At 39.6% G+C, this 27,055-nt stretch overlaps 1 protein-coding gene across 2 annotated transcripts in view; it reads left to right on the forward strand.

Annotated features, from left to right (window-relative positions):
- fasn (fatty acid synthase) overlaps positions 1-27,055 on the forward strand; it is an 89,878-nt gene that overhangs the window by 44,531 nt on the left and 18,292 nt on the right. For both annotated transcript variants that reach the window (XM_072558520.1, XM_072558519.1), the window contains exons 23-36: positions 5,123-5,512; positions 6,546-6,710; positions 7,561-7,679; positions 9,000-9,151; positions 11,798-12,001; positions 13,253-13,403; positions 16,632-16,810; positions 17,429-17,548; positions 18,968-19,090; positions 19,304-19,527; positions 21,982-22,183; positions 22,902-23,053; positions 25,128-25,219; positions 26,372-26,523. In XM_072558520.1, coding sequence (XP_072414621.1) covers positions 5,123-5,512; positions 6,546-6,710; positions 7,561-7,679; positions 9,000-9,151; positions 11,798-12,001; positions 13,253-13,403; positions 16,632-16,810; positions 17,429-17,548; positions 18,968-19,090; positions 19,304-19,527; positions 21,982-22,183; positions 22,902-23,053; positions 25,128-25,219; positions 26,372-26,523 — 2,425 coding nt within the window. The remainder of the gene's footprint in view (positions 1-5,122; positions 5,513-6,545; positions 6,711-7,560; positions 7,680-8,999; positions 9,152-11,797; positions 12,002-13,252; positions 13,404-16,631; positions 16,811-17,428; positions 17,549-18,967; positions 19,091-19,303; positions 19,528-21,981; positions 22,184-22,901; positions 23,054-25,127; positions 25,220-26,371; positions 26,524-27,055) is intronic.

Here is a 27,055-nt window from a genome sequence, read left to right on the forward strand (position 1 = left end):
GCAGCAAAGCTCAGCCCCAAACCCTACCATTCGACCATTTTACAGGGAGATGACAAACCTCAAATCCCGACACTCCGTTCTTTTTTTTTCCCCGAGTGGCCAGTGACAAGCACTGCCCTTCTCATCAAAGGGCAATGCTGTGTGATAATCGCCTGGTTTTTTTTTGTATTTTTTTTATATACACTCCTGTTTATTTTTTTTATTTTTTTTATTTTCTTTCTCTTAACCCCAACACTGCGGTAGTGTTTATTTTTCCCCAGCACCCATGATGTGTGTGTGCAGGTGCGAGACACAAAGTGCACCAATCTTTATTCAATTTCCACCACCAGGAAGATATGAAAAACACCCGAGTGGCCAGTGACAAGCACTGCCCTTCACACCAAAGGGCAATGCTGTGTGAGACACTCCGTTCTTTTTTCTTTTTTTTTTAAGGGCAATTCTCCTGTTTATATTTTTTTTTCTTTTTTTTTCCCCTTAACCCCCACACTACTGCCTAACTGCGGTAGTGCTTATATTTTTCCCAGCACCCATGGTGTGTGTGTGTAGATGTGAGACACAGAGAAAGACACAAAGTGCACAAATCTTCACCCAATTTCCACCACCAGGAAGAAAGGAAACACCCGAGTGGCCAGTGACAAGCACTACCCTTCACATCAAAGGGCAATGCTGTGTGAGACACTCCGTTCTTACCTGTCAGCCATGGCTCCCTGATTGGACTAGATTAATTGCCCTAATCAAGGCACTCCAATCCTATAAGGTCAACCGGGCTGACCTCGTTAAAATCATTACAGTTGTGAATATCATCTACCTTTTTTAAATTTAGAAACTGATTTGCACGTGTCACATGTCAGATGTGAGTTGATTACCATAAGGCATAGGAGCAGAAATTAGGCCATTCAGCCCATTAAGTCTATACTACGATTCAATCATGGCTGATAAGATTCTCAATGCCATTCTTCCACTGTCTGTTTGTAACCCTTGATACTCAAGAACCTATCTTAAATATACTCCATGATCTGGCCTCCAGAGCTTTCTGTAGCAATGGGTTCCATAGTTTCACCACTCTCTGATTGAAGAAGTTTCTCCTTATCTTTGTTGTGAAAAGGTCTTCCCTTTACTCTAAGGCAATGCCCACTGCACAGATGGAGAAAAAGTGGGGATTGGGTTATGGTAGGGAACAGTCATGATATTTGAAAAGAGATCCATGAACTGCTCCATTATTATCAGGAGCTCAGCTCAGAGGAGGAAAGCAAAGATATACTTGGTGATTGAGAAGGAGATTCTGGAAATGGCATCTGAATTTTTGTGACACGTAGGATTTGACATTTTCGTAATAGTGATCATGCCTGAAAGGTCTCGATTATCCAAATACAGCTCTCCTTTTTTTTTCAAACTGTATATGTTTTTTGGAGGGTGTTTTGAAGGGATTTATTCTGTATATACTCTACAGGTGCTTGCTGGTAGAGCATGTGCAAAATATACTCACTGGAAATATTTTAACTTTTTAATACTTTGTTTAATTTGGGCATCACCTTTTACCACATTTTTACACTGATCGAGCATTGTAAGTCAAGAATTGAGATCAAAGTTAACTGGTTTCAATGTGCTTTAATGATTAACATGGAGTCTTACTTTTCAGGGAAGAGAATAAACAGCTCACCCGAAGTGCTGTTCTAGCTTTCCTTGGGCTTCAACAAGCATGCAGTGCATTATAAAGATGTGTGGGCTTATTATAAGTTGAAACATTCCTTCTATCTGGGCACTCAAGTTCCTCCATTGCACAAAAATTTCCACAGTTATGATTTGTACTCGAGAAGTCGCGGTGTTCGTCTGTGTGCAGGAGGTCACCCTCAGTAGTGGGAGGAGGGGCTAGGGTGGATGAATGTTACACAATGAATGCCTTGTGACTGATACCAACAAAATTGGCAAACATTCAGAGCCCCATTGGCAATCCTATCCAGTTGAAATACCATTGGGTTTCTAATGACCGCATGGAATCTGATTTGCATGGATTAACAAGACCCGTCTGCTTTGATTCAACCATCTCCATGAAACACAAAAAATTAGAACTAGAGCCAGTAGGATTGGGGTCACAAGGTCTTAGTTGATTGGGTTAAATTTTAGCAGTAGAATGAACTTCAGAATTCTAATTTTTGTTCCCTATCAATTCAGACTCTCTTTTATATGTAATGTCCTTGAGAAATTGTTAGGGGAGTGCTATCGGTTATTATATGAGATGTATTGTACTTTTACTAAGACTCCAAGGTATTTTTCATTATTTGTTTTGCAGATTCATGCTGCTTAGTCAAATATAATGAGCTTGACGTAAATCTTTCAATGCAGTTGAATCTGCAGCTATCCCGACTTGTTTGCACTTGTACCGCCTGGTCTCCAGATATGACTGCACCCTGTCTGATTAGTAGCATACCTTGAATTGTATAGTTTTATTGAGCAAAGAGTGTTGTGGCAATTATATTTCTTAAAACACAACAACAATTCTGATTTTAAAATTAAAGACTGTCCTTTTTTAAATTAATGGCACAATTTAGGTGACCTGTGCACCCAGTTTTGGGTGTAATGGGAATGCCAGTAGTAGTTTAAGTGGAACAGCAGTAACAAAGCAGCTAAAGTGTAGACTCTATCACCACCCTTGATCTAGAGTTATGAGCTATTCTTACCTGGACTGCTGCAGGCCCCATCTTCCCTACTCAAGGAAACTGGAATTGATAGCCTTGTTGGACAGGAATATTCTGGGTTATGGAACAGAGGTAGTAAGTGGAGCTGGGGAGACAGTAACAAACTAGTAAGCTCAGTAGCTAGTAATCCAAAAGCTCAAGTCAGTGCTCAGTCTATATGGTGAATGGTGGCCTCCTCTGCCTTTGTTCCAGGATTCGAATCTCATTATGTTAGCTGTGACTAACAAATCTGGAATATAAAGCTCGTATCATAATGGTGAACATGACAACAATCATCGATTTGTTGTCAAAGCCCTCCCAGTTCAGTAACTACTGCAGAGGCACCTATGACAAGTTTAGGGCAGAGAGTCTACACGTGGAGGTCCTGGCAGGCAGCTCAGATGTGAAACGTGTTTGCACCTTCTTTCCAGGCATGCTGTAATGCCGGCATATAAGGTGGCACCAAGGAGTAATATCAGGGCGGCTTCCTTGCAAGCATCTCCTGCATTAATTGTCAGACTGAGTTTAATGATTTTGCCACTTGGTATCTGCATTTAGGATTTCCAATGCCTTTTCTTTTGTTTGCTTGCCATATAATCCCCTGCCACTTTGGCCTGGCTATTGCTGATAATGAGCTGAGATGCCAGTTTGCACTCCCAGTGTTTCTGAATGCCTTTCCCTGCTTAATGATCCTCCCATCCAAGCATCTCCTCCCTCTTCCAAAACCTCAGACTTTTCTCTTTTTCACTCTCGCCAATAATGAGGAACATGAATTGCATTTCGGACTTCGATCTATCCACAATTTGTAAATATTTAAAACAAAGACATCTGAAAGTGCAAAAAGCTGCCTCCATTATTCATAATTCATAATTATTCATATGCTATGGACTGTTATTAGCATACTTGCTTGAATATATATCTGTTCCACTAAATGTGCTATTTGCCTCATGGAGTCATTATTGTAACACAGCTCAGTTTGGGTGGGTAGGGGGGCTTTCCCAGGGGACAGAAACCAGTAATGCTTGGAAGTGGAAGTACTGGTCATACTGGAGCTACATTTTGAGATGCAAAGTTTTTTGTTTTGCATGCAAAGTTTCGTACAAGCAGATAATTTACTATACAAAGTGCATAGGTGTAATAGAACAGAGCGAGGAATAGTATGTTATGGATGCAGCGAAGGTGCACCTAAAGAGTGAGATCAACCTTTAAAGTAACTGAATTCAGTGAAATGAATGCATCATTTATAAATTCTACTGGTCTTTTCCTCTGGAGAACCTCTCAAACATTAACGTGTATCTATCTACCCTCCACTTACCTGCCTTTTGACCTCTTTTTATCCTTCCTCAAATGGAGCATTGCTAGAAATTAGCACATTCATTATTATCGTAATCCCATTGATCTATCGGCGTTATACAAATTGGGTTCAAATGAACCACGAAAACAGGAATTCCTGGCATTGGAACTCTGGCTCCTGAATGGCATTTACTTTGGAAGAAATGACAAAGACTGGGAATCTCTCAGAAGCAAATAGAGACTTGGTATAACAGAGTCTCTGTCATGCTGCTTTACCATAAGACCCTTGTGCCCTGCCAAGAGTGACAGTGGGTGTTTGATTGTGTACACACACACCCCCCCCCCCCCCCCCCCCCCCCAAGAAAATCCATTCCAAAATATTTAACTTCCATAGTATTTCCTAGGATTTTCACAGCTGAAATATACAACAAGAGATGATCCAAGAGCGTGTCCATTCATTTAAATGATGAAGTTTATTTGGTTAGTTACCAGTCCTGACGTACTTACATTAAAGAATTATGCTATTGCCTTACTGCAGTCCAGTGCACTTGTAAAATGAATATATGAAGACTTTTTTTCTTTGAAAGCTTGTTTGGAATTTTCCATCATTTTGTCCTGGCTGTTGTTTGGGAACCTACAGATACTGTCAAAGTCACCAACATTGAGCATCATCTTTCTAGTTGGGGTTTTGCTGGTTTACCTCTGAAACATCACCCACCAGGAACAGACCTTTTTAACAAAACTTGTTAAGATTTAAATGTGTGAAACGCAAGTCAATTTTTATTTGCTTATTTTCTGAATTATGCATATGGAACAAAAAAAAATAATTTTATTTAACTTTGCTGTTTAAATTGGCATAGCTATCATACACTGAGTTCAATCTGACCCTGGGAATAAAAGGATTGAAGATGGAATTCCTAGAAGTTAACCCCACCCCAAACTTTTGTTTTTTATGATTTCGGATTTGCATATCTCTGGAAAGATTAATGATTCAGGTAGTTTAGGGAAAGTGTGGTGTGACACATAAAATAACAGTATTTGATGCCCGAGTCCACATGAACCACACTTTTTTTTTCCTCTCTTGACATTTAAAAAAAATTTCATATGTTGCTTCATTTACAATTCCTTTTTTTCTTCCATTTTTGCCCCTTTAGGTTTCAGCTGCCAGTGGAAACTTGTACTCTCGCATTGTTCCTTTGCTGAACAACCAGCCAGTCATTAATCTTGATTATATTGCCACTGATCTGAACCCAGAGTCCCTGTCAGCCAATCAGGATCAGCTCCAGGAGATGGGTGTTTCCATTGATCAGTGGAATCCCCTGAATCCTGCCTCTTCCAATCTGGCCAATGCTCAGCTGGTTGTCTGTAACTGTTCAGCATTCCTTTTTGAGGACCCTCAGACTGTTGTCTCCAATATGGCTGCTGCTGTGAAAGATGGTGGATTTTTCTTGCTGCACACCCTTCTTAAGGGCCAAATCCTTGGTGAGACAATTGCGTTCCTTACAGGAAAAGATCCAAAGCAATCACAGGGGCTTCTAACGCAGGTAAAATAATTTTGAAATACATAGTTATGTTTATTCTTTTACGCATATCATATACAGCAAACCCAAGATTTTTTTAAAAAAAAACTTTTTGTAGTGTATCTTCAGATGATTTCATAAGTTGAAGAAATAGAAAACACAAAATATCAGCATGAATGCACATTTAAAATTTTTCACATTGCTGTGTTAGGCTGCAATTTACTGAGTAAGAAAATGTTTACCATACAAACAGCTCACAACTATAAATTTATTTATATAAATCACCAATTTGAATTTGAGGAATGTTTTTGGAAATCTTGTCTTGACCGGTGTACCTTTTTATCATTACCTACAAAAAAACCAAGGAGACTTTTTTTTAGTAAGCATTCAATGCAGAGATCCTTTGTTCTACTGAGTTGTGGTTGTTTGTTTTTCTTACTGATCTAACTTACAGAACTGAGATATGATTGCTTGCATGGTAATATGAATGTACCTTTTTTCCTTAAGCTGTGTATTTAATTTCATATACAAAATGTCCTGATTGTTCGCCAGATTTACTGATATACAAACTGAATAAACAATTTTGTAGTAGTGATGTATTTCTTTCTGTTTTGTGATATTGTGTTGAATGCAAAACATGAAAGAAAAGTATCTTGGGATTGAATGTCATTTTAGTAAAATTTTAAATCCAAATACTTAATTAAATCCAGAATGCCTAGATTCTATATTTTTGTTAAATCGTGAACAGAGGAAATCTTCTGGCTGTACCTAGAGTTTTGTCTAAACTGAGTGACTAGGGAAATCACCACCAAAGACTAAGTCAGTAATGCAATTGAGAATAAATCAAAGTTCGTTAGAACTTCAAAACAAGGAGTTTGTCTAGTTGAAAACCATTGGGTGAAATGTTTTCACTTTTTTCTTTCCTCCCAATTTCTGTACTTTGATAATTTGGTTTGTAAGTGAAACTCCAGATGTAATATATACAATATGGTCTCCAATTTGAATTATCGATTCTGGCAAACTTACAATTTTACAAGTTGCCTTTTCTTTTCCACAGGGTGAGTGGGCAGAGATATTTGATAAGGCTTCGCTTGACTTGGTTAGCATGAAGAAATCATTCTACGGTTCTGTCATGCTGCTGGGACGCAAGAAGACCGAACCCAAGAACCCAATTTTCCTGGCAGCCCATGCAACAGATTTCAGCTGGATTGAGCCTCTAAAAGTAATGAAAATATCTGCATTTTCCCTAGTAACATGCAATCAAATGGTCATCCTGGCAATTATATCCAACAAAATATTTAAAGATGTTTTGGAGATTCTCCTTTTATCATATTAAATGAGGCAGGAGCAGTGGTCATGTCAGCTAGATGCAACAATGGTGAAATTGTTATCTTTCTTTACTGTTTTCTCTCTCTTTGTTCCAGTGGTGTAATTGGATACCTAAAGCAGGATTTGTGTATGAGCCTTGACAGGCAAATGATATAAGTGAGCTCATCACTGACCTTACCCAGTGTTTTCAGGCCTCCATCCTAGTGAGGAGGGATGGCAACACAAACTAGATGTCCACTCCCTAGTCTGAAACCAAAACCCTCGTTCTGTCTATGGATTGGAAAATCACTGGACAAAATCTGAGCCAGCAAAAGTTACCTTTGGGTGACTTTTATATGCAGAGCCAGATGATGCCAAATGTTAGTCCACTTACTGTGTTCTATAATGAATCCTAAAGGTTTCCCCACTGTTGGCACCATGACCACTTGGAGCTTGTGCTGTGAAATTCCCACCCTAAGCTCCTGTGGCACACAGGGCACACAATCCATCATAAGGAACTTCCTTAAAATCCACTTCTATTTTATGTGGTGAATCTTCCTATAGTCTCCTCTATTGGCGTAGCATCCATTTTTATTTGGTCATGCTTCTGCAAACCACCTTGAGCTATTTTTCAATGTTAAACGCTGTTGTTAAGTAGAATGAGGTCACCTGAATTAACATTTTTGCATCAATGGTCCTGAATTGAAGGATCTAATGGCTATGAGGCATTATGGTTCCTATAAATGTTTATTTTCTTCCTGCAGAAGATCTTAGAAGAGCCTTCAGAGGATCCAATCTGGCTTACAGTTGCTAATTGTGGCAATTCAGGAATTGTCGGAATGGTGAATTGCCTTCGTCAGGAACCACGTGGACATAGAATACGGTGTGATTTTTATCCATTTAACAATTAATTAAATGTTTTTAAAAAGGGAATTCAATAGAGTGGTACAATCCAGCTGAAATTTATGGTCCCACCAATTCAGCACCTTTCTTTAAACCATTTATTCTTATTATATTTAATAAGATCCTTTTGTGGTTTTTATATTTTCTACCAATTGAGAACAATGACTATACTACTTCCAAAAATAAAGCCCTTTATCATTTCCTTGAGTAGAAGCTTACCATATTGAAAGCACTTTAAAGTTCTAATCTAGAATAATCTATTCTGAAAGGCTGTGGAAGCAAATTTCATGGGAATGTTCAAAAGACGTTGGGCACATTCTTGACCGGCTCAGTTTCTTCAGCACTTGCTGTTTTTATTTCAGATTTCCAGCATTTGCTTTTATTTAGGATATGTAGTGAGGTTGATACTTAAATTTGGAAAATAGCTGGTGTAGTGAGATATTTTTGCCACAGGCAAAACAGCAATTAGCATATGGTACGAGAGCACATTTCAAGCTGAATAACATGAGATTGATCTGCATTGTACTGAAAGGTGTCAAGGTCCTTGCAGAGTTTTTGGGGGCAAAGGGTCTCTGGCTGAGATTAGAGATGGAGAACAGGACTAATACAGCTATTACATAAGAAGTGGGGGCTTAGCAGAAAAGTATAGTGAGAAAATATCATCAATGGAAGAAAAGGAAGAAACTAACTACATTGTAAAGTGACTCGAAAACAGTGTCATAGAAAAGAGGCAATGTTGCTTTCAAAGAAAACAAATGAAAGCATGAAAAATCAGGGTAAATATTTTAAGAAATTGCAACCAGGATTGACAAGTATAAATGTGAATGCACAAAACATTCACAGCAAAAATTGAAAAGTTAAATGTATCAGTTACAAAAAAAATTAACAGGGGCAACTCTTCTGAAATAAGCTATTAATGTCGATGGAACACCGATTAAGAGGGTAGGATGAATCAGGAAGTTATAGACGAGTATGAGCTATACTTAATTAAAAATACATGGGTTGGTTAGTGAAGGACAGGTATACACCTCCTTAAAACAAAAGCTCAATTTTTAACATTCATTGGCAATGGTGAATTCAATTGTTATACTTCATATGATTTTCCTGTTAATGAACTACATCTTAATACGCAGTCTGTAAAACAACTTCCAAAACAGCAGAGAAAAGCTGTCAAAGCAACAATATCTGAAAAAATTCAGGTAGTCTAGATTTGTCTGACTTGTGCTTGAGTTGATAGGTTTTACAGTACACTGGCATGAATCTGCAGAAATGTTTATTTTTTAAAATTATCTATCCTCAGGTGTGTATTTGTAACAAATTTAATCTCTTCCTCGTCTGTTCCATCCCTGGATGCATGTGGAAAGGACATGAAAGCCATTCTCCAAAATGACTTAGTGATGAATGTCTATCGTGATGGACATTGGGGGAGTTTCCGACACACTTTCATACAAGGTATACAATTGTGTGTTTAATGTCCATATCATGAAATGAACTTGGTCTGTTTAACAAAGGTTCATTTATGCTGTACATAGAAAAGTATGGATCATTCATTGAATTTGTGGCTTTCCATTCTCATTGTCGCAGTGTAACTGACTTGATCTCCCTGTTAACTGTGGAATACACAAGTGGAATACTTTCGGGCTAGAACTGAGAAATTTGAAATCCTCCTTTTTAGTAGGCGCTGAGAGAATGGGACAGATTTTCAAATTTCAGCAGCATTAGCATGTGATCTGTGCATGATTTCATAATTGTGGTCCCAAGGATCATCTCTGGATTTGGATTCCAGCAGATTTTCAAACTTTTCAAGCAGCTGAGGTAATGGGAAACATGCTTTACTCCGACTAATAGCCCACCGATCTCCTTCAAGTGCTTGTTAATAGGGTCAGTGAAGAGATTTTGAAAACTGTCTCTGGTGAAGTCAGCTATTCTGATAAACTTTAGTGCCCAACTGTAGAGATCATCAGAAGGTTTCTCTATTTTTGATGAACTGAGCTCTGCCAGTTTAAGCACTGTGCCTTCGTCCAGCCTTTATGGCCACATTCATTCACCTCAACAATGCTGGCCCTCTGACAAGTTGTCTACCCTCACTTCAATGATGCCGACTTTCTAACAGATTGTGTACTCACACAGGCAGGGCCTGTTATAGCTGCTACTTGCTTTCATTAGGGCACCAGAGAGGCCATTCATGTACTGCTGGATGTCAATAATTGGGCTCAACAATTTAGGGTATTGACATTGAAAAATAGCATCATGTGAGCAACATGCAACACATCTAGTTGCAAGATCTAGAATTAACCTGGATACTGAGTCTGCTCTGAAAACCTGGTCCACTGTCTCCATATTTATCCCCGTTCAGTTGCCCTCTGTCATATATCTAAATCAAGGAGCTGACAGGAAACCTCAGTAGCTCTTTATTATCTTGAGAGTCCTGTTTTTTCCAGCTTGTGGGTATGAACCTTTTTCGAGTGGGCGATAGCAACTCCCAGGGGGATTTTTCTGGTGGAAAAGGAGCAGCTCAGCTAATTGGTGCCTTAATTTAGTAGCTTGTTATGAGAGGAACAACCTTCATGATCTCAGGTTTTCTTCTTTTGTAGTTTTCTTTCCTGCTAGCAATGCAATATTGGAAAAAAAAGAGATATGAATGTGAGAAAATAATAGGAATGAGGAAACGGCACCGTTACAATTTTTTTAAAGGGGGGTGCCAAAGCAGGTGTATTATAATATCTTGTTTGCTCTGTTGTGTTGCATTAGAAGGGTGAGCCATTCTAAAACAAACTTCACTATCTTTGTGCTTCAGTTTCCATTGAGTACAGTTGCTATTGGGCATATTTTAATGTCCTAGTGAAATTGTTTCATGACCTCTGGAAGATTAAAGTGGCTCCAGCCATTTAAGCATTCCACTGTTTTCTTTTCAAAAAATAGATAGAATTAAAGCCCCTAGTGTTCTCTTATAGATAATCCACATTGTCTACTAATGTAATGCATTCTGCAATGAGAATATTTAAATCATTAAAGATTTACCAATAATTATGGTTTAATACAGCAACCTGCCAGCATGACATTATTTCATATTGTGGACATTTCTGATAAAGTTTCTGAGCCTTCTACAGCACTTAGCTATTCTAAACAGTGTCACAAAGGACAGCTTGTGTTGCTGTAGCTGTGGAACATTAATCCTGCATTGTCCTTCACAGCCTTTGACTCAACCAATCAAACCATCAAGTTTCCTCTGCTGTTCGGTTGAGCAGGATTGACATTGTTTAGTTCCACTTTTACACACCTGATCATAGCCTCAGTATTGCTATCAATTACTTGCCTTCTCACCTCTGCACTGTTGATGTCCCCAAAAATCTGTCCATTACACCACCTCTTCCTAATATGCTAACCCCTTAGCAACATTGTCTACCAACATGGGGGTCAGCTGCAACATCAAAGATGGTAACATCATTTGGGGAAGTGGTGGTATCGTGGTAATATCACTGGACCAGCAATCCAGAACCCCAGGCCAATATTGTGGGCATGTATGTACAAATCCCACCATACTAGAGGGTGAAATTTGAATTCAGTTTAAAAAAAAATCTGTAAGAAAGAGTTGATGTAATGGTGACCATGTAACCATTGTCAATTTGTCATAAAGACACACCGAGCTTATTGATGTAGTTTCGGGAAAGAAATCAATCACCTTTACCTGGTCTGGCCTACGGGTGATTCCAGACCCACAATAATGAGTTTGACTCTTAACTGCCCTTTTGGGCACTTTGGGATTGGCCAGCATTTATTGCCCAGTCAGCAGTGCTCAAATTGAAAATAAATCTTCTGCCTTTCTACTTCCAATTGTGACCCATCAACTGTCTTTGCATTATTAAAAGTCCTCCCCTGACACTCTGTCTCAAATGAGCTACAATTGAGGTGGCCTGCAAACAAATCTCTACCACATAGATAGAAAAAAAGATGGAAGTGAGGCAATAATATTTGACTTAATAAGAAAAGCCTGCTTACCTTGGGAATGAAATGTTTTCCATTAACATGCCCTGGCTTTCTACCATCTTGCTTTCAAATTAAATTAGACGCAGTGAAAAAATGGGTTTATCCTTTCAGATCAAAATAAGGAGCAGACGGAATTTGCCTATGTAAATGTGCTGACTCGTGGAGACTTGTCATCCCTCTGTTGGATTTTATCACCACTGCAACACTTCAATTCCAATGATCCTAACATTCAGCTGTGCAAGGTGTACTTTGCATCTCTCAACTTCCGTGATATCATGCTGGCAACAGGCAAGCTGCCACCTGATGCCATCCCGGGTAAGACCATTGAAGTGACAATTTACTCTATAGACTTTAAAATGATTGTACTGTTGTGCTTCCTTGGATTTCAGAATCAACACCTCCAAAAATGTTCTGAATGAAAGTGCAAGCCAGAATGAGATACTGCTGTAGGGAATATGGTGGGGGCGCGGGGATGGGGTGGGGAGAGTGGGTGGCTGAGGAGACTTAGGCAAATTATGAGGGAAAGATGTGAATGTGTTTCTCCTGTTTAAATAGAAATTGGAAATAAAATCAAAAAATGCCTGAAAAAAATTAAATGAATGCAAAATTTTGTAGATGCTGAAAATCCGAAACAAATATTGCAAATGCTAGGGAAATTCCATCCGATCTGGCAGCATCTTTATAGAGAGAGAGAGAGACAGAATTTCAAGTCCAGTATGATTCTTCAGAATTCCTGTTTCTTCTCAGAGTTCAGAAGAAGAGTCACATCAGGCTTGAAATGTTAACTCTTTCTCTCTTCACAGATGCTGCCTGTCCTGCTGAATTTCTCCATTAATTTCTGTTTTTTTTTGTTCCTGAAAATATTCCAGGTCAGGTGAGAAATGGAATTAATGTTTATGGTTATGATTATCTTTTGGTTCTTGTGAGCTCAAATGTTAATTCTCTTTCTCTCCACCAGTGTTTTCTGCGCTGTTGAGTTTTTCCTTGTGCTTTTTGTTGTTTTAGTTTCAGATTTGCCGCGTGGCTAACATTTTAGCTCCTGTATAAAGGAAGAGGTTCTTGGGTTGGATGAGCCTACCTCTCCTGCCTTTCTGCAGAGTTTCCTTTTGACACCTTTAATTGCAAGCACCAGATGCTTCTAGAATTGCTGCTTTAACATCGCTGTTTCAGAATGTTCTGTTGGAATGTAATGCTGTGGGTTTAAACTAAATCATTCGGCAATTCGAGAGAAGAAAATTTTAAGCAGTGTCCCAAGCCTGCACATGAATGAAGTGTACGTCATATTAAAATGAATGAGAGATACCCACAGGTCAGGTCCTGGCCAAAATTATTCTACATTAACCTGCGTGAAGAATAGGATCAGAAGGGGTGTGAAACCAACATCTAACTTGATCCCAAGGGCAGCAGAGTCTGGGAGAGAGGTGCAGAGTTACCATGCCCAATCCTTGCTAAGTTGTCAGTACAGTTCAGATTTTCTAGCTTCTTCTCCCATCGTTTTTCCTTTCAAACATCCAGAATCAAGCTTCATTTCTTCTGCACTGTGAAAATTTAAATTTTGTTTTCTAGGTGATGCAGCTTTGCAGCACTGCCTGTTAGGAATGGAATTTTCAGGTCGTGACCCCAGAGAGAGGAGAGTGATGGGACTGCTCCCTGCCAAGGGTTTGGCCACAGTCGTCGATTGCGATATGCGATTCTTGTGGGATGTCCCAGATAACTGGTATGTGTTTAGCAGCATTTCTGAAGAACATTAACTTGTAACATTGTCTAAATAAGTGCAATTTTGACAACATTGTTTGGATGCTGTAACACTCCACCTCCAAAAATTGCTGGGTCAAGTGATCAGCATAAAGAACTTTGAATAAAAACCTTGAACCCAATATGCCAAAAAACAAAGAAAGGAACAAAGGAATTATGTTTGAGGTTGTGCAGAATATTCTTCCAATGAGTATCAACTTAAATTTGCAGAGATGGTGGGCGTTTAGAAATTTATATATCAATATAAGAGCTTCCGTTTATAAAGCTTTCTTTACTATGTCTTTCTGATGTCCCAAAATTTTGTTTAATGAGTTACTTCTAAACTTTTTGAATTTTTCCATGGGATTTGGGCATCGCTGGCTGGGCTAATATTTATTGCCCCTTTTTGAGAAGGTGGTGATGAGCTGCTTCCTTGATCTGTTGCTGTGTATTTGACATAGTATACCCACAATGCTGTTGGGGAGGGAATGCCAGGATTTTGAAACAGTAACACTGAAGGAACAGCAATATATTTTCAAGTTGGGATGCTGAGTGGCTTGGAGGGGAACTTGCCAGTGATGATGTTCTCCTTGGATCTGCTGTCCTTGTGTTTTTAGTAGTTGTGGGTTTGGGAGGTGCTGTGTAATGGGCCTTGGTGAGTTTCTGCAATGTATCTTGTAGGTGGCACAGATTCGTGCTACTGAGTGTTGGTGGTGGCAGGGCTGAATGTTTGTGGATATGGTGCCAAACAACTGGGTTGCTTTGTCCTGGATGAGCGAAGCTTCTTGTATTGTTGGAACTTCACTCAGGCAGGCACTGGGAAGTATTCCTGACATGACCTGTCTTGTAGGTGCTGGACAGCCTTTGGAGAGTTAGGAAGTGACTCCAGTTCAGTTTCTGGCCAATGGTAAACCTCAGGATATTGAATCTGGGGGATTTAGCAATGCCAGTGACATTGAATGCCAAGGGGTGGTGGTTAGGTTTTTCCTTGTTGGAGACAGGCATTTGACTGGTATTTGTATGGTGTGAATGTTACTTGCCACTTATCAGTCCAAGCCTGGATACCGTCTTGATCTTTGCAATTGAACATGGACTGCTTCAGTATCTGAGTCATCACAAATGGTGCTGAACAATGTGCAATCATCAGCGAACATCCTCACTTCTGACATTTTATGATGAAGCAATTGAAGATGGTTGGATATAAGACACTACCCTGAGGAACTCCTGCAGAAATGTCCTGGAGCTAAGATGACAGACCTCCAACAACCACAACCACAACCATCTTTGTTTTTCCCAGGTATGATTCCAGCCAGTGGAGAGGTTACCCTATGATTCTTATTGACTCTGGTTTTCCTCGGGTTCTCCAATGCCTCACTCAGCCAAATATAGCTTTGACTCCAAAGTCACTCTCGCCTCATCTCTGGAATTCAGCTCTTTTTGTCCATGTTTGAACCAAGGCTGTAATGAGGTCAAATGAGGTCAGAAGCGGTCTCGCTCGGCCGGGTGTCACTGAGCAGGTTGTTGCTAAGCAAGTGTTCCTTGCTAGCACTGTTGACCCCTTTTTCACCAGGTTTTACTGATGATTGTGCACACACAGATGGGTATTATCTGGCAGGATATACCTGGACAATTTTCCACATTGTTAGGTAGGTGCCGCTGCTGTAGCTGCACAAGAACAGCTTGACGAGGTGTGCAGCAAATTCTGGAGCACAAGTCTTCAGTCCTATTGCCTGAATGTTATCAGAGAAAATAGCCTTTGAGGAATCTGTTCTTGATCTCACGTGGAATGAATCAAATTGGCTACAGACTGGTATCTGTGATGCTAGAATTGCTTGAGGAGAACCCGAAATTGATTATCTAGTCGGCACTTCAGGCTGGCGATTTAAAGCAAATGCTTTAGTCATGTTTTTTTTTGCACTGATGTGCTGAGCCCCCCCATGAATAAGGATGGGGATATTTGTGGAGTTTTATTCGTAAGTCGGTTTAGTTGTCCAGCATCAAGGTGGTTAACTCTACCTATCACTTGCTATTTATGCTGCAGTCCTGTTTTGTAGCTTGGTCAAATTGACCTCTCGTTCTTGGTCTGCCTGGTGCTGCTTCTGGCATGTTCTCCTGCACTGTTCGTTGCACCAGGGTTGCCCCCCGGCTTGATGGTGTCAGTAGAGTGGAGAATGTGTCAGGTCGTGAAGTTTCAGATTTGTTTTTGGAGTATAATTCTGCAGTTGTTGGTGGCCCAAAGTGCCTGATCTTAAGTTGGTGGACCTGTTCAAAATCCTCACTCACTCACTCATTAACCCCATTGTTGACTGTTGTATTCAGAACACTGTGTTCAGGTTACAAAGATCTCCAAACACAGGCTGTGATATAGTTTATTTTTTTAAACCTTTCCTTGCACTTTTTATGTTATTCCCCCAGTAATGTTCATTCCCGGTTGTCTACTCTCTGTCTAGCGCATTGTTAGCTGAAACCCTAGGACAGAATTACTCCTGTTTTTGACCCATTGTGATGTTCCCTCTGGTGGTTTTTCCTGAGCTATATTCAACAGGAATGAATTTTATGTGCAGTGTTAGATGTTGGTAGTGATCCCAACAATTGAATCCTTTTGACGAAGATACCGGATTACCGTGGGAGCTATGGTGGCGCCTTAACTTTACACACCAACGTAAAACTGAATGATATTGAAAATGGTTGCACATTCATAGCCTGTATTATATGGGAGTGTCTCATCCAAAAATTATTAGATTTCTCACATAGTATGACTTTTCTTTAAAACTTTGCATGTGCAGGTGAACACTTGTACATTAACATTTTCCTCCCCTTTGCTTCCCTCCTTTCATGAAAATTAATGGCAACAGTAACCCTCTCTGACCACGTGGTTGTTCTTTTGGATTGAGGCTAGACATGTGTTTGGCTGTCTAATTGGAAACGTATTCTGTACTCATTTAAAGTTTCTCTTTCTCATGTGTATACAAACAGTTGGGTAGTTTTTAAACAGCATCCTTTCCTTCTTTCATGCGATGTGGCTATCACTGGCTAGGCCCAGAGGCCATGTATGGGTTAACCACATTGCTGTGGGTATGGAGTCACACGTAGACTAGACAAGGTAACCACCTGGAAATCTAAGGAGTTGATGTTTGGTTGTTTCATTATAGCTTTCTAATAAGCAGAAAATTGCAATGCCACTTACTCACTCTTTTTGGCCTTTATTAAGGACTTTGGAGGAGGCTGCTTCAGTGCCAGTTGTTTATGCAACTGCATATTATGCACTGGTGGTGAGAGGTCGCATTAAAAAGGGTGAGAGTGTACTTATCCATTCGGGATCAGGTGGAGTTGGACAGGCTGCTATTTCAATTGCTCTCAATTTGGGATGTCGTGTCTTTGCTACTGTTGGTAAGTGAAATTATATTATTTATGGTCTGAGTGGGTTTGATTATTAGGCAATAATATTAAAAGGGAATAAACCCATCTTTGAATTGATATATCTATGTTGGTGGGATGAGTTACCTAGTTATTAAAGACTCCTTTTTAAAAGAAACCTTGCTAATTATGTATTGGCAGGTATGTGCATATGACTGTAATGTGAGTGACTGTTGGTCATTGATATACCAAGTTGGAATTAAATCTATTAAAAGGTTTGATGTTTGTTTATATTCAGTTAATCTGGTCTTTAACATGGTTCAGGATCAAGCAAAGTTCTTTTCAATGAATAAAGCTTTCAGTCAATGTGGCTGGATGTTGGGATATCTAGTATTTCATACCAGCTGCTAAAGAACACCAGCAATTACTCTGCAAAAAATAAATCACTTTGTCAATTAAAAGTGACAAGCTTGTCCAACCTACATCGGCATGCAGAAGACATAGCTGTTATGGATGACTCATTGGAGAGGGGACATTTTGAGTGTAGAAAAGCAGCATCAAAGGATGTATTGGAGCTTTATTATAATGCAAGAAAGTTGGTTTAAATTTAGTGGACAGTGACTGACCGTTGTCTAATTACATTTTTTTTAGGTTCAATGGAAAAGCGTGTATATCTTCAGCAACATTTCCCACAGTTGAATGATGAATCTTTTGCAAATTCTAGAGATGCTTCCTTCGAGCAGCATGTGCTGCGAGCAACTGGTGGCAAAGGTGAGGTCTTGGATATTTGCTTTAGAAGGACTATATCATAAATAGCAAGTACGATTGTGGTAAGAGAGCTTGCTAACTTTACAATGCAGCGGATGTTGATTAAAGACATTGGGCTGTCTTGCACTTGATTTGCCCACTTTTAGCAAATTCAGATAGTCAAGGATAAGACATTAATTTGTGTACATTAGAACCACTTTTTTAAATGAGATTATTAGAACCTATCATTAACTGTCTTCTACCTATCACTTGCTATTTATGCTGCAGTCCTGTTTTGTAGCTTGGCCAGGTTGACCTCTCATTCTTGGTCTGCCTGGTGCTGCTCCTGGCATGTTCTCCTGCACTGTTCATTGCACCAGGGTTGCCCCCCTGGCATATGGTGCGTAATTGTGTTGAAGAGCAGTTTGTAATTACATCTTAAAGGAAAGAAAAAAGATAATCTTTGAATGCCAGTTGTTTTGGTGAACTGAAATTTGGTTTAACACTGGCTCATTCATCTTGACAGAAGCAATGGACTAAGTTTTTTGATTCCTTTCAAGTTTCATGAAGAAACTGTATTGCCACCCTTTTACATGTTGGGAAGAAAGCCTCCAGTTGATCATGTATCAGGAAAATTAGTTTTTTTTTTAATCTTCCAAATCGCAATTATGACTTTATCTAAAAACTACCACCTTAAATCAGATTGAAGTATTTAAATCCTCTGTGCTGCTACCTTGATCTAAAGCAGTTCCTGTGGCTTGAGAGTATTTGTTATGGGTTTTGCCAACTCTGACATTTTTACTTTTGAACAGACTTCCTGCAAATTTGGCACTTATGATAGTTAAAGTATCCACTTTAAATGACTATTTTATGAATTGTTCCTTTCTGATAGTCTTGATGGAAACATAAAGGGTTGTAAATTATTCATACAATTGCCTAGATCATGGAGAGGTTTAAAAGCAACTGGTAAACTAGAGAAGTTCTTAAATTATTCAAATAACTTTTTGATCAAATAACAGGTTTTGGAATTGAAATTAATTAGTAGAAATCTCAAAATAGATCCTAAGTATATCCCTGCTGTGGATACATAACCATAGACCAGTATGAAAAAAGAGCATGGGTCTGCACTTTGATTAGAGAGAGACAGCGGGTGGTTTAACCTGGGGGTTACCACACCTCAGTCAAAGGAAAAGGTTGAGAAAGAGTCCTTCATTGTAACATCAGCCAGTGATGGGAATTGAACCTACACTGTTGATGTCATACTGCATCATAAACTAGCCATCAAGCCGACTGAGCTAACCAGCCTTGAATGGATTTTTGTTTTTTAGTGATTGCTTTCATGAGATGCTCTCTGATGTCTTTACTACATTAATTATTGGTTTATGCAGAATAATGCCCCCTATATTTAGATTATCTAACAAACTGTGATGTCATTACCCACAGGAGTGGACCTGGTACTGAACTCATTAGCTGAAGAGAAGCTACAGGCTAGTCTCCGTTGTCTGGCTCGACATGGACGTTTCCTTGAGATCGGCAAATATGACCTTTCTAATAACAATCCACTTGGTAAGCGCTCTACAATAAAAAGCAAATTGAGTATTGACTAATGAAACAATGGGCCCCAAGCTGTTGTTAATTTTCTGTAAGCTTACATTCCAAAACATTTTAATCAGGATAAATTGAACTAAAGCCATTTCCAATACTCACTTGTCCCTTTTCTAGTTTAAGTCAAGGGCTCAATGTTGGAAGGTGCTGGTAATGAATATACATAATTTTCAGGTATGGCTGTCTTCCTGAAGAATATTGCATTCCATGGAATTCTCCTGGATGCTCTGTTTGAAGAAGGAAACAAGGAATGGGAAGAAGTATCTGAGCTGCTGAAGGATGGAATACGCAGTGGAGTGGTGAAACCCTTGAAGACTACAGTGTTCGACCGAGATGATGTGGAGTCTGCTTTCCGTTTTATGGCACAGGGTAAACACATTGGAAAGGTTGTGCTGAAGGTGAGTGGGGAAAAGGACTTTGGTTGCATTGCTTTTCACTTCTGGAGAAAGCTCTGTCTGAGCTAGATGCTTTGACAAAAACCAGTTAGAAACCCCTTTGTGAGACTGTACTTTGTAATTTGCCAAATGTTTTGGGTCCATCTCCGATTGTGTCAGATGTTGGCTACCTTCTAATTACTCCACCGAATATCCATGTCAAAAATTGAGGGAAGTAATTGTGTGTGTCTTGTAGTGAAAGAATTGGGAATGGGACAAACCCAGAAATTGAATCTGGAAAGACAAGTTTGTGAAGAAAATCCTTTAATCTTTTTAAATAGTATAGGTTAGATGACCTACAGCATGGAAACAGGCCCTTCGGCCCAAACGTCCACACGGACCCGCCGAAGAGTAACCCACCCGGACACGTTCCCTTACATTTATTTCTGACTATGCACCTAACACTATGGCCATACTAAATTGCCTAATTCACCTAACCTGCGCATCTTTGGATTGTGGGAGGAAACGCAGACACAGAATGTGCAAACTCCCCACACAGGTAGAAATTGAACCTGTGTCCCTGGCACTGAGGCAGCAGTGCTAACCACTGAGCCACCATGTATAATTTGAATCTTCTTTACTGCTTTCAACAGAAGTGTTCACCAAATAACTTCTGTCACATCTATAAGGAGAAAGCCATGAAGTCAGCAAACCTATCATTCTGGCCTTTAGGCTTCCACACTGGTGTGTTTTAAAGCTGAGGGGCACTGAGGAATGAGCAGGAAGTCTGCCCACCATCTGTTTTATGCTGGGTGGAGAGGGTGCAAGCACCTGGCAGCCAGTCTGACCTTGGGTTTATTGAAGTTGTGGCTGCTGAGACCCTTTTTAAGTGGCTATTAATTGGACTGCTGAGGGCTTCATCCTGCCAGCAAGATGTATTCCTGTATGGCATGAACTACATGTATTCCTGTATGGCATGTATCTGTACAGGCTGGTATTGGGGCTGGCAGAGGGGAAGGCCACCTCTTGGGGCTGTCCAAGGTACCTTGCAAGCACCCCTCGTGCTCATGGACCAGAAATGTTAGTAGTTTCTTTCCCCACAGATGCTGTCAGACTTGAGTATTTCCAACGATTTTTGTCTAATTTATTATAATTGAATAGCAGGGTTCGGTTTGGATTGAGTTAAGAGCAGAAGCTCAAACGGAACAAGACAAATTTACTTCCTTGTATGTGATAATCCTCCAGGTATCTGGGATTATGCAGCACTTTCATTATCTCATCAGCTGAGAAACTGGAGTCTGAGGTGTTGCCATGTTTATTAAGACTGCTAATACTTACTGTGGGATGAATGGTTTAAAATATATTTTGGTGTTAAGTAGGTGGGCTTTTTATTATGACTGTTATTCTTACAGCACCTGAACTTTTCTGTTGAACATTTTGTTCAAAGTAAATGAATAAGGGAAACTTTCTTTTTATCCCTTGCTCCTTTGTCAAATATTTATCCATCATTTCTCAAGACTTGTATGTGGTCTCATTTGCACATTGCCACCTATGCATGAAGAGATTTAACACATTAGTCATTGGATAGGTTTTTTGAATTTTCAGTCAATTATACAGATTTTGGATTTGTTTGCAATCTTAGACTGGTACAAGGTTTGTTTTTCCAAACTCACTAAAGAAACATCATAATATTTAACAATTGCCCTTAAGATGTCCATTCAGCTGTGACCAGCTTAGTTTTTTATTCCTTTTTTGAGCCCGTCAAAGATGAGTGTTCTGTTGACCTTTTGCAGTCTTATTCTCCCTTCCACATGAGTAATTTCTATATCTGCCTTCTCTTTCTCATCTTTTTAAGTTGCAACTTTGTTTTGGAAATGGACATCTGTAGATTCATTTTGTAAATGCTAACAAGTAAGTCAAGACATATTTTGTTACTGGTCATCATGTTCCCCATTATCACCTGTTTCCCTGATTTGTTTATATAACTGTTCTTTCCCCATTTTTTTTGATAATCCTTTTTTCCTTTCCTCCTATATCTCCTATCTATGATCTTATTTTTGATTTTAAAAATATTCCTCTTAAACCCTTACTTTCCTCTGTTGCTGACATTATCCATTGTCCTTTATCGTGCCTTTACATAACTAAGTATATTTTCCTGCAGTTCCTTGTCAAAGTAAACTGCGTGCATACATGTTTCTCAGTTAGAAGGTGCAAGTGTTTCAGACACTGCATGGGCCAACATTTAAAGCCAGTTGCCTTAGATGGATGGGTCTTGTATGTCATTAGCTGACTTGTGAGCTGGAATTTGGAAGTGAGAGAAAAGAGGAAACGTTTTTATTTTTGATGTCCACTTTGTGGTGTAGGGATGTCCTCTTCTGCTGGCTGGTGGTAAAGCAGTTTTAATTATGTTAGTTATGAATAGATGAATAAATAATCAAATCGCATTTACAAGAAATGGAATTGCATGTCACTAATCAGGTTCGAGAAGAAGAAGGCAGATCCCCTTCTGCAAATTCAGAACAGCTCGCCATTGCTGCCGTTCCCCGTACTGCCTGTCCTGCAGCAAAGTCCTACATCATCACTGGAGGTCTTGGAGGGTTTGGTTTGGAGCTGGCAAATTGGCTGATTGAGAGAGGTGCTCACAAACTTGTCCTGACATCTCGTTCTGGAATACGCAATGGCAAGTGGTCATATTTATTGCTGATTATGAAATCTTAGTCTGTCATCTGGCTGTGTGTTTTTGTCAACCAGTAATAGTGACTTTGGAGTAATTAATTTTATTTGTATCTGGAAAATTATATTTCAGAATGAAGGTGCCAAATCAACGCAATTCTACATGAAGTGTGCATGCTCTATCGGATATGATATCTTTTAGCATTTTCTATTGCAGCTGCTTGGCTAAAAACAAGAAGTTGAATTTTTTTTTTGTGGTTTTTTTTTTGAAAAAATCCAGTTTAGTAAAGGGTAATCTTTGGGTTATATATTACTTGTTTTGACCATTGCTACCCTTCATGTAGAATTACTATGGTGTTACAGACACAAAGTGTGACTTTAGTCTAGCTCATAGAAAATTAAAGTTTCTATTGTTTGCTTTTTTTTAAACTAAAGAATACAAGCATTGACAATAATTTGTGATGGCTGAATACTTATGTTTTGTCATGTGTTGTCTACTTGTCCCATTTTGCAACTTGTAATTTGCCTTTGTCCTTGATGCTTCATGCATGTATTTATCTACTCAAGAACCTTAAGCTCCATTTTACCTTTTATCCCTCAAGAGTTTGAGGCAAAAGTGGAACCTTGACATCCTTGATTAAAAGCATCTTTTGAATTGGGTTTATTTAATGGTTACATTGCCATGGACAGAAATGTGTAACTTGATCATTAATTCTCTGTTATAGGGTACCAGGCTAAGCGGGTACGTGAGTGGAGGGAAATGGGCATTGAGGTCCTCGTTTCGACCAGTGATGTCTGCTCTTTAGAGGGTACACAGCGTCTCATTGCAGAGGCCTCTGGTCTTGGTCCTGTGGGTGGCATTTTCCATCTTGCCATGGTGAGTTCAGAGTATAGCATTGTGTTGTAATTAAAACATATCATCCTTGCATCCAGGAATAAATTAGTTAGGCTACCTTCCAGGAACTAACTCACTTGGGCACAATGTTTCCTTTTGGCAACAGCTTATACTTCTGCCTGTTTTCAGGTCCTGCATCACTAAAGTGAATAAAGAGCAATAATAACTTCTACACTGTGCTACCAGATGTGTGAACATTAGAACAGTAGTAGCTATCCAAAGTGAGGATATTGGATGTAATCCACATGAAGCTGCTTCCTATGTGGATACCAGTTTCACTTGGAATCTGTGGTGAATGGTTTTTTTAAAAAAATGTGCAAGTATTAAATCCTGTTTGTTTCTCATCCCATCACTCCATAAGTGCGCTTGACAAACTTCTGCAGTTTCCAGAAGTTAGCGACTTATCTCATTCCATGACTTGAGGTAATCATTTCCTTGCTTTTTCAGCAGCAGACTGGCATAGTAGTTACATATTGGGGCTAGTAACCCAGCCCCACAGTTCAAAGCAGCTTGAGAATTGAATATTGATTAAATCTGCCAGTTTTACTTGCTCTGACTTGTATGTCACTCCAGACCCACAGCAATGTGATTGCCTCTCACTGGCCATGAAATGGCCTAGAAAGCTGAATGGTTGTATTTACTACCTTCTCAAGACATTTCATGGTTTAAAAATCAAAACTATCAGCTTCTGACCTCATTACAATTTTGGTTCAAACATGTACAAAAGAGCTGAACTCCAGAGGTAATAGTCATCAAGGCCATCTTTGATCAAGAAGCTTCAAAGAGACCTAGCAAAGTTGGAGGCAATGTGAATCCTAGGGAAGCTCTCTCTGCTGGTTGGAGTCCTACTTGGCACGTAGGAAGATAGTTGTGGTTACTGGAGGTCAGTCACTTCAGCTGCAGGAGTTCCTCCGGGTAGTGTCCTAGGCCCAACCATCTTCAGTTGCTTAATCACTGACTCATTCTTTGCTGTTATAAGGTCAGAAATGAGGATGTTCACTGATGATTGCTGGACACCTCAGATACTAAAGTAGTGTGTGTCCATATTAGAAAGACTTGGACATCCAGGCTTAGGCTGCTAAGTGGCAAGTTACATTTGTGCCACACAAATGCCCAGTAGTAGACCAACTTCAACAAGAGAGAATCGAACCCTTGACCATTAACAGTTAATATCATTGCTGAATCCCCTCACCATCAACATCCTGGGCGATGTCATTGACTAGAAATTGAACTCGAATAGCTATGTAAATATTGCAGCTACAAGAACAGCTGATGGACTAGAAATTCTATGGCAATTAATTCACTCAGACTTCCCATTTGCCTGGGTGAGTGTAGCTGCAACAACATTTTAAGAAACTTGGCACCATCCAGGACAAAGCAGCCCACTTGATTGGCACCACATCTGTCAGCATTAACATGCACTCCTTTCACCTCCACACGCAGCAGCAGTAGTGTGTTCTATCTTCAAGTAATTCAACAAGGCTCCACTGACAGCAACTTTCAAAGCCAAGATCTCTCCTACCTAGAAGGGCAAGGGCAGCAGATACATGGGAACACTACCAACTGCGAGTTCTCCTCCAAATCTCAGACCATCCTGACTTGGAAAAATATCACTCTTCCTCCAGCGTCACTGGGTTAATAGTCCTAGAACACTCTTCCTAGGTGACCTTACGTTCCAAAGACTGTAGCGGTTCAAGAAGGCAGTTCACTACCACCTTTTCCAGGGCAATTAAGGATGGCCATTAAATGCTGACCTAGTCCTCAACCCCCACACAAGGAAAGAAATAAAAACAAGCTAGTTTTAAAATATTAAAATCTAACTGCTCCCAGTATGGAAAATGACTTCCCTATATGGATACAGATCCCAATCATGGGGTGGTAGGGAGTGTAAATCTGAAATGATCTACATTCCCTCCAATTTCTCCTGCTTGCATTGAATTTGACTTAAATTGTTGAAGGTTTGATGGTGATGAGGTTGTGCACATGTTAATACACTGCCTTTGTTTATTCCATTCCTTGAAACTTCCTGGAATTTGATTTGGGTTTTTTCTTACAGGTCTTAAAAGATGGCATGTTGGAGAATTTGACTCCTAATCTCTTCAAGGATGTTAATCAGCCCAAGTATAATGGCACAATTCACCTGGACAGGCAAGTGAACAGAAAAGAGCTTTGGAAAACACTGATTATAGAAGACTTTAATTTTGAAATTCACCTAATCTCTGTGTTGTAAATAAGCTTGTGATCTTTCTGAATATTTTATTAAGTCACCTTCACCTAATCAAACTGGTCAATGAAGGTCATGTGAACCAGATCACACTTTCACCCATTTTTTGTTGGTGGAATTAATATGACTTGATAGTTATTGGTTCTTTTATGATTTTACAGCCTTATGAACCATAAGAATAGAATTTAAACCATATTTCATTTTTCTCCTTAAATGGTAGAGGCAGCTTTTACCAGTCATGCTACCTTTAAGGCATTGGGGGGGGGGTTAGCACTGCTGTCCCACAGCGCCAGGGACCTGGGTTCGATTCCACCATCGGGCAAGTCTGTGGAGTTTGCACATTCTCCTCCTGTCTGCTTGGGTTTCCTTCAGATGCTCTGGTTTCCTCCCACAGTCCAAAGATGTGCAAGTTAGGTGGATTGGCCATGGGAAATAAGGTAAAAACAATAACTGCAGATGCTGGAAACCAAATACTGGATTAGTGGTGCTGGAAGAGCATAGCAGTTCAGGCAGCATCCAACGAGCAGCCATGGGAAATGCAGAGTTATGGAAGTAGGGTTTGGTGGGATGATCTTTGGAGGGTCAGTATGGATTTGATGGTTCAAATGACCTGCTTCCACACTGTAGGGATTCTATGATCTTATGGTTTAGTTCCGCACACTCTCATCTGAGGTATGCCCTCCGGACACTGGGGATGCAAATTCCACATTTCATTGCCTTTTACAGAATTTGTCACAGCATCCTTTTCAATCTGCAAACGGTACCATTTTTAATTTAAGGTATCATCATAACAAAAAGTGGAATATGCAAATTAGTAGTCACAGGGAGACAGTAATAGTTGTATTCTATAACACTATATGGTAATGACTTCGAAGTCATCCGAAAAGTCAAATCATGCCAATATACACGTGGTATCATCAGGAAACTTTCTGGAGATTATATTCTATGATTTAAGTTTACGATGAGTTTGACTTGTTTCTTAATAATTGTTAGTGCTTACTTTAACTTGACCTTGCCTGATTTTCATGCAAATTTAATGCAGTCAATAAGGTTTTGTTACAATTTTTCTTCTTTAGGGTCAGTAGGGAGAAGTGTACGGCACTTGATTATTTTGTCGTTTTCTCTTCTGTGAGTTGCGGCTATGGTGTTGCTGGACAGAGCAACTATGGATTTGCAAATTCTGCCATGGAACGTATCTGTGAGCAGAGATGTCGCGATGGCCTGGCAGGTACTTGCTAAATGTTTGGAGCAGATTTGTCCAACTTCTCCCTCAAGAATTTTCCTGAATCTGAAAGAAACCGAAGATATTTGTTTTAAAATGAATACATATCAAGTAGTTAATTTATTAGCCTGGAATCTGCAGCGAAGACAGGACTGAGTTCAACAGCACTCACCATTATTAATGTTTTTCTTACTCTTCAGCGTGTGGTGAGGAGTAAGTTGTGAGTTGTACAAGTTGCAGGGTAATTTGTGCTGATATGCCATTGGCCTCAAGTTGTTTTTTTAAAAAAAAGCAATGCCTCAGCCTCCCCATGAGTTCAACGAGGTTGCTACATTTCCTGTTGAATTACCTGTCAAAATTGTTAATCTGTCAGGCCCACGAAAGGAAAATGAATCTAGAGTATCATTCTTATAGGTGTAAATTGTTAATGGATATTTAGAATTTAAAATTGTACAAGATTTTTACTATTACAACATTTGTAACATCTGGATGGGTATATGGATAGGAAGGGTTTCGAGGGATATGGACCAAGTTTGGG

This window comes from Chiloscyllium punctatum, chromosome 39 (assembly GCF_047496795.1).
Source record: "Chiloscyllium punctatum isolate Juve2018m chromosome 39, sChiPun1.3, whole genome shotgun sequence".
NCBI classification, from domain to species: domain Eukaryota; kingdom Metazoa; phylum Chordata; class Chondrichthyes; order Orectolobiformes; family Hemiscylliidae; genus Chiloscyllium; species Chiloscyllium punctatum.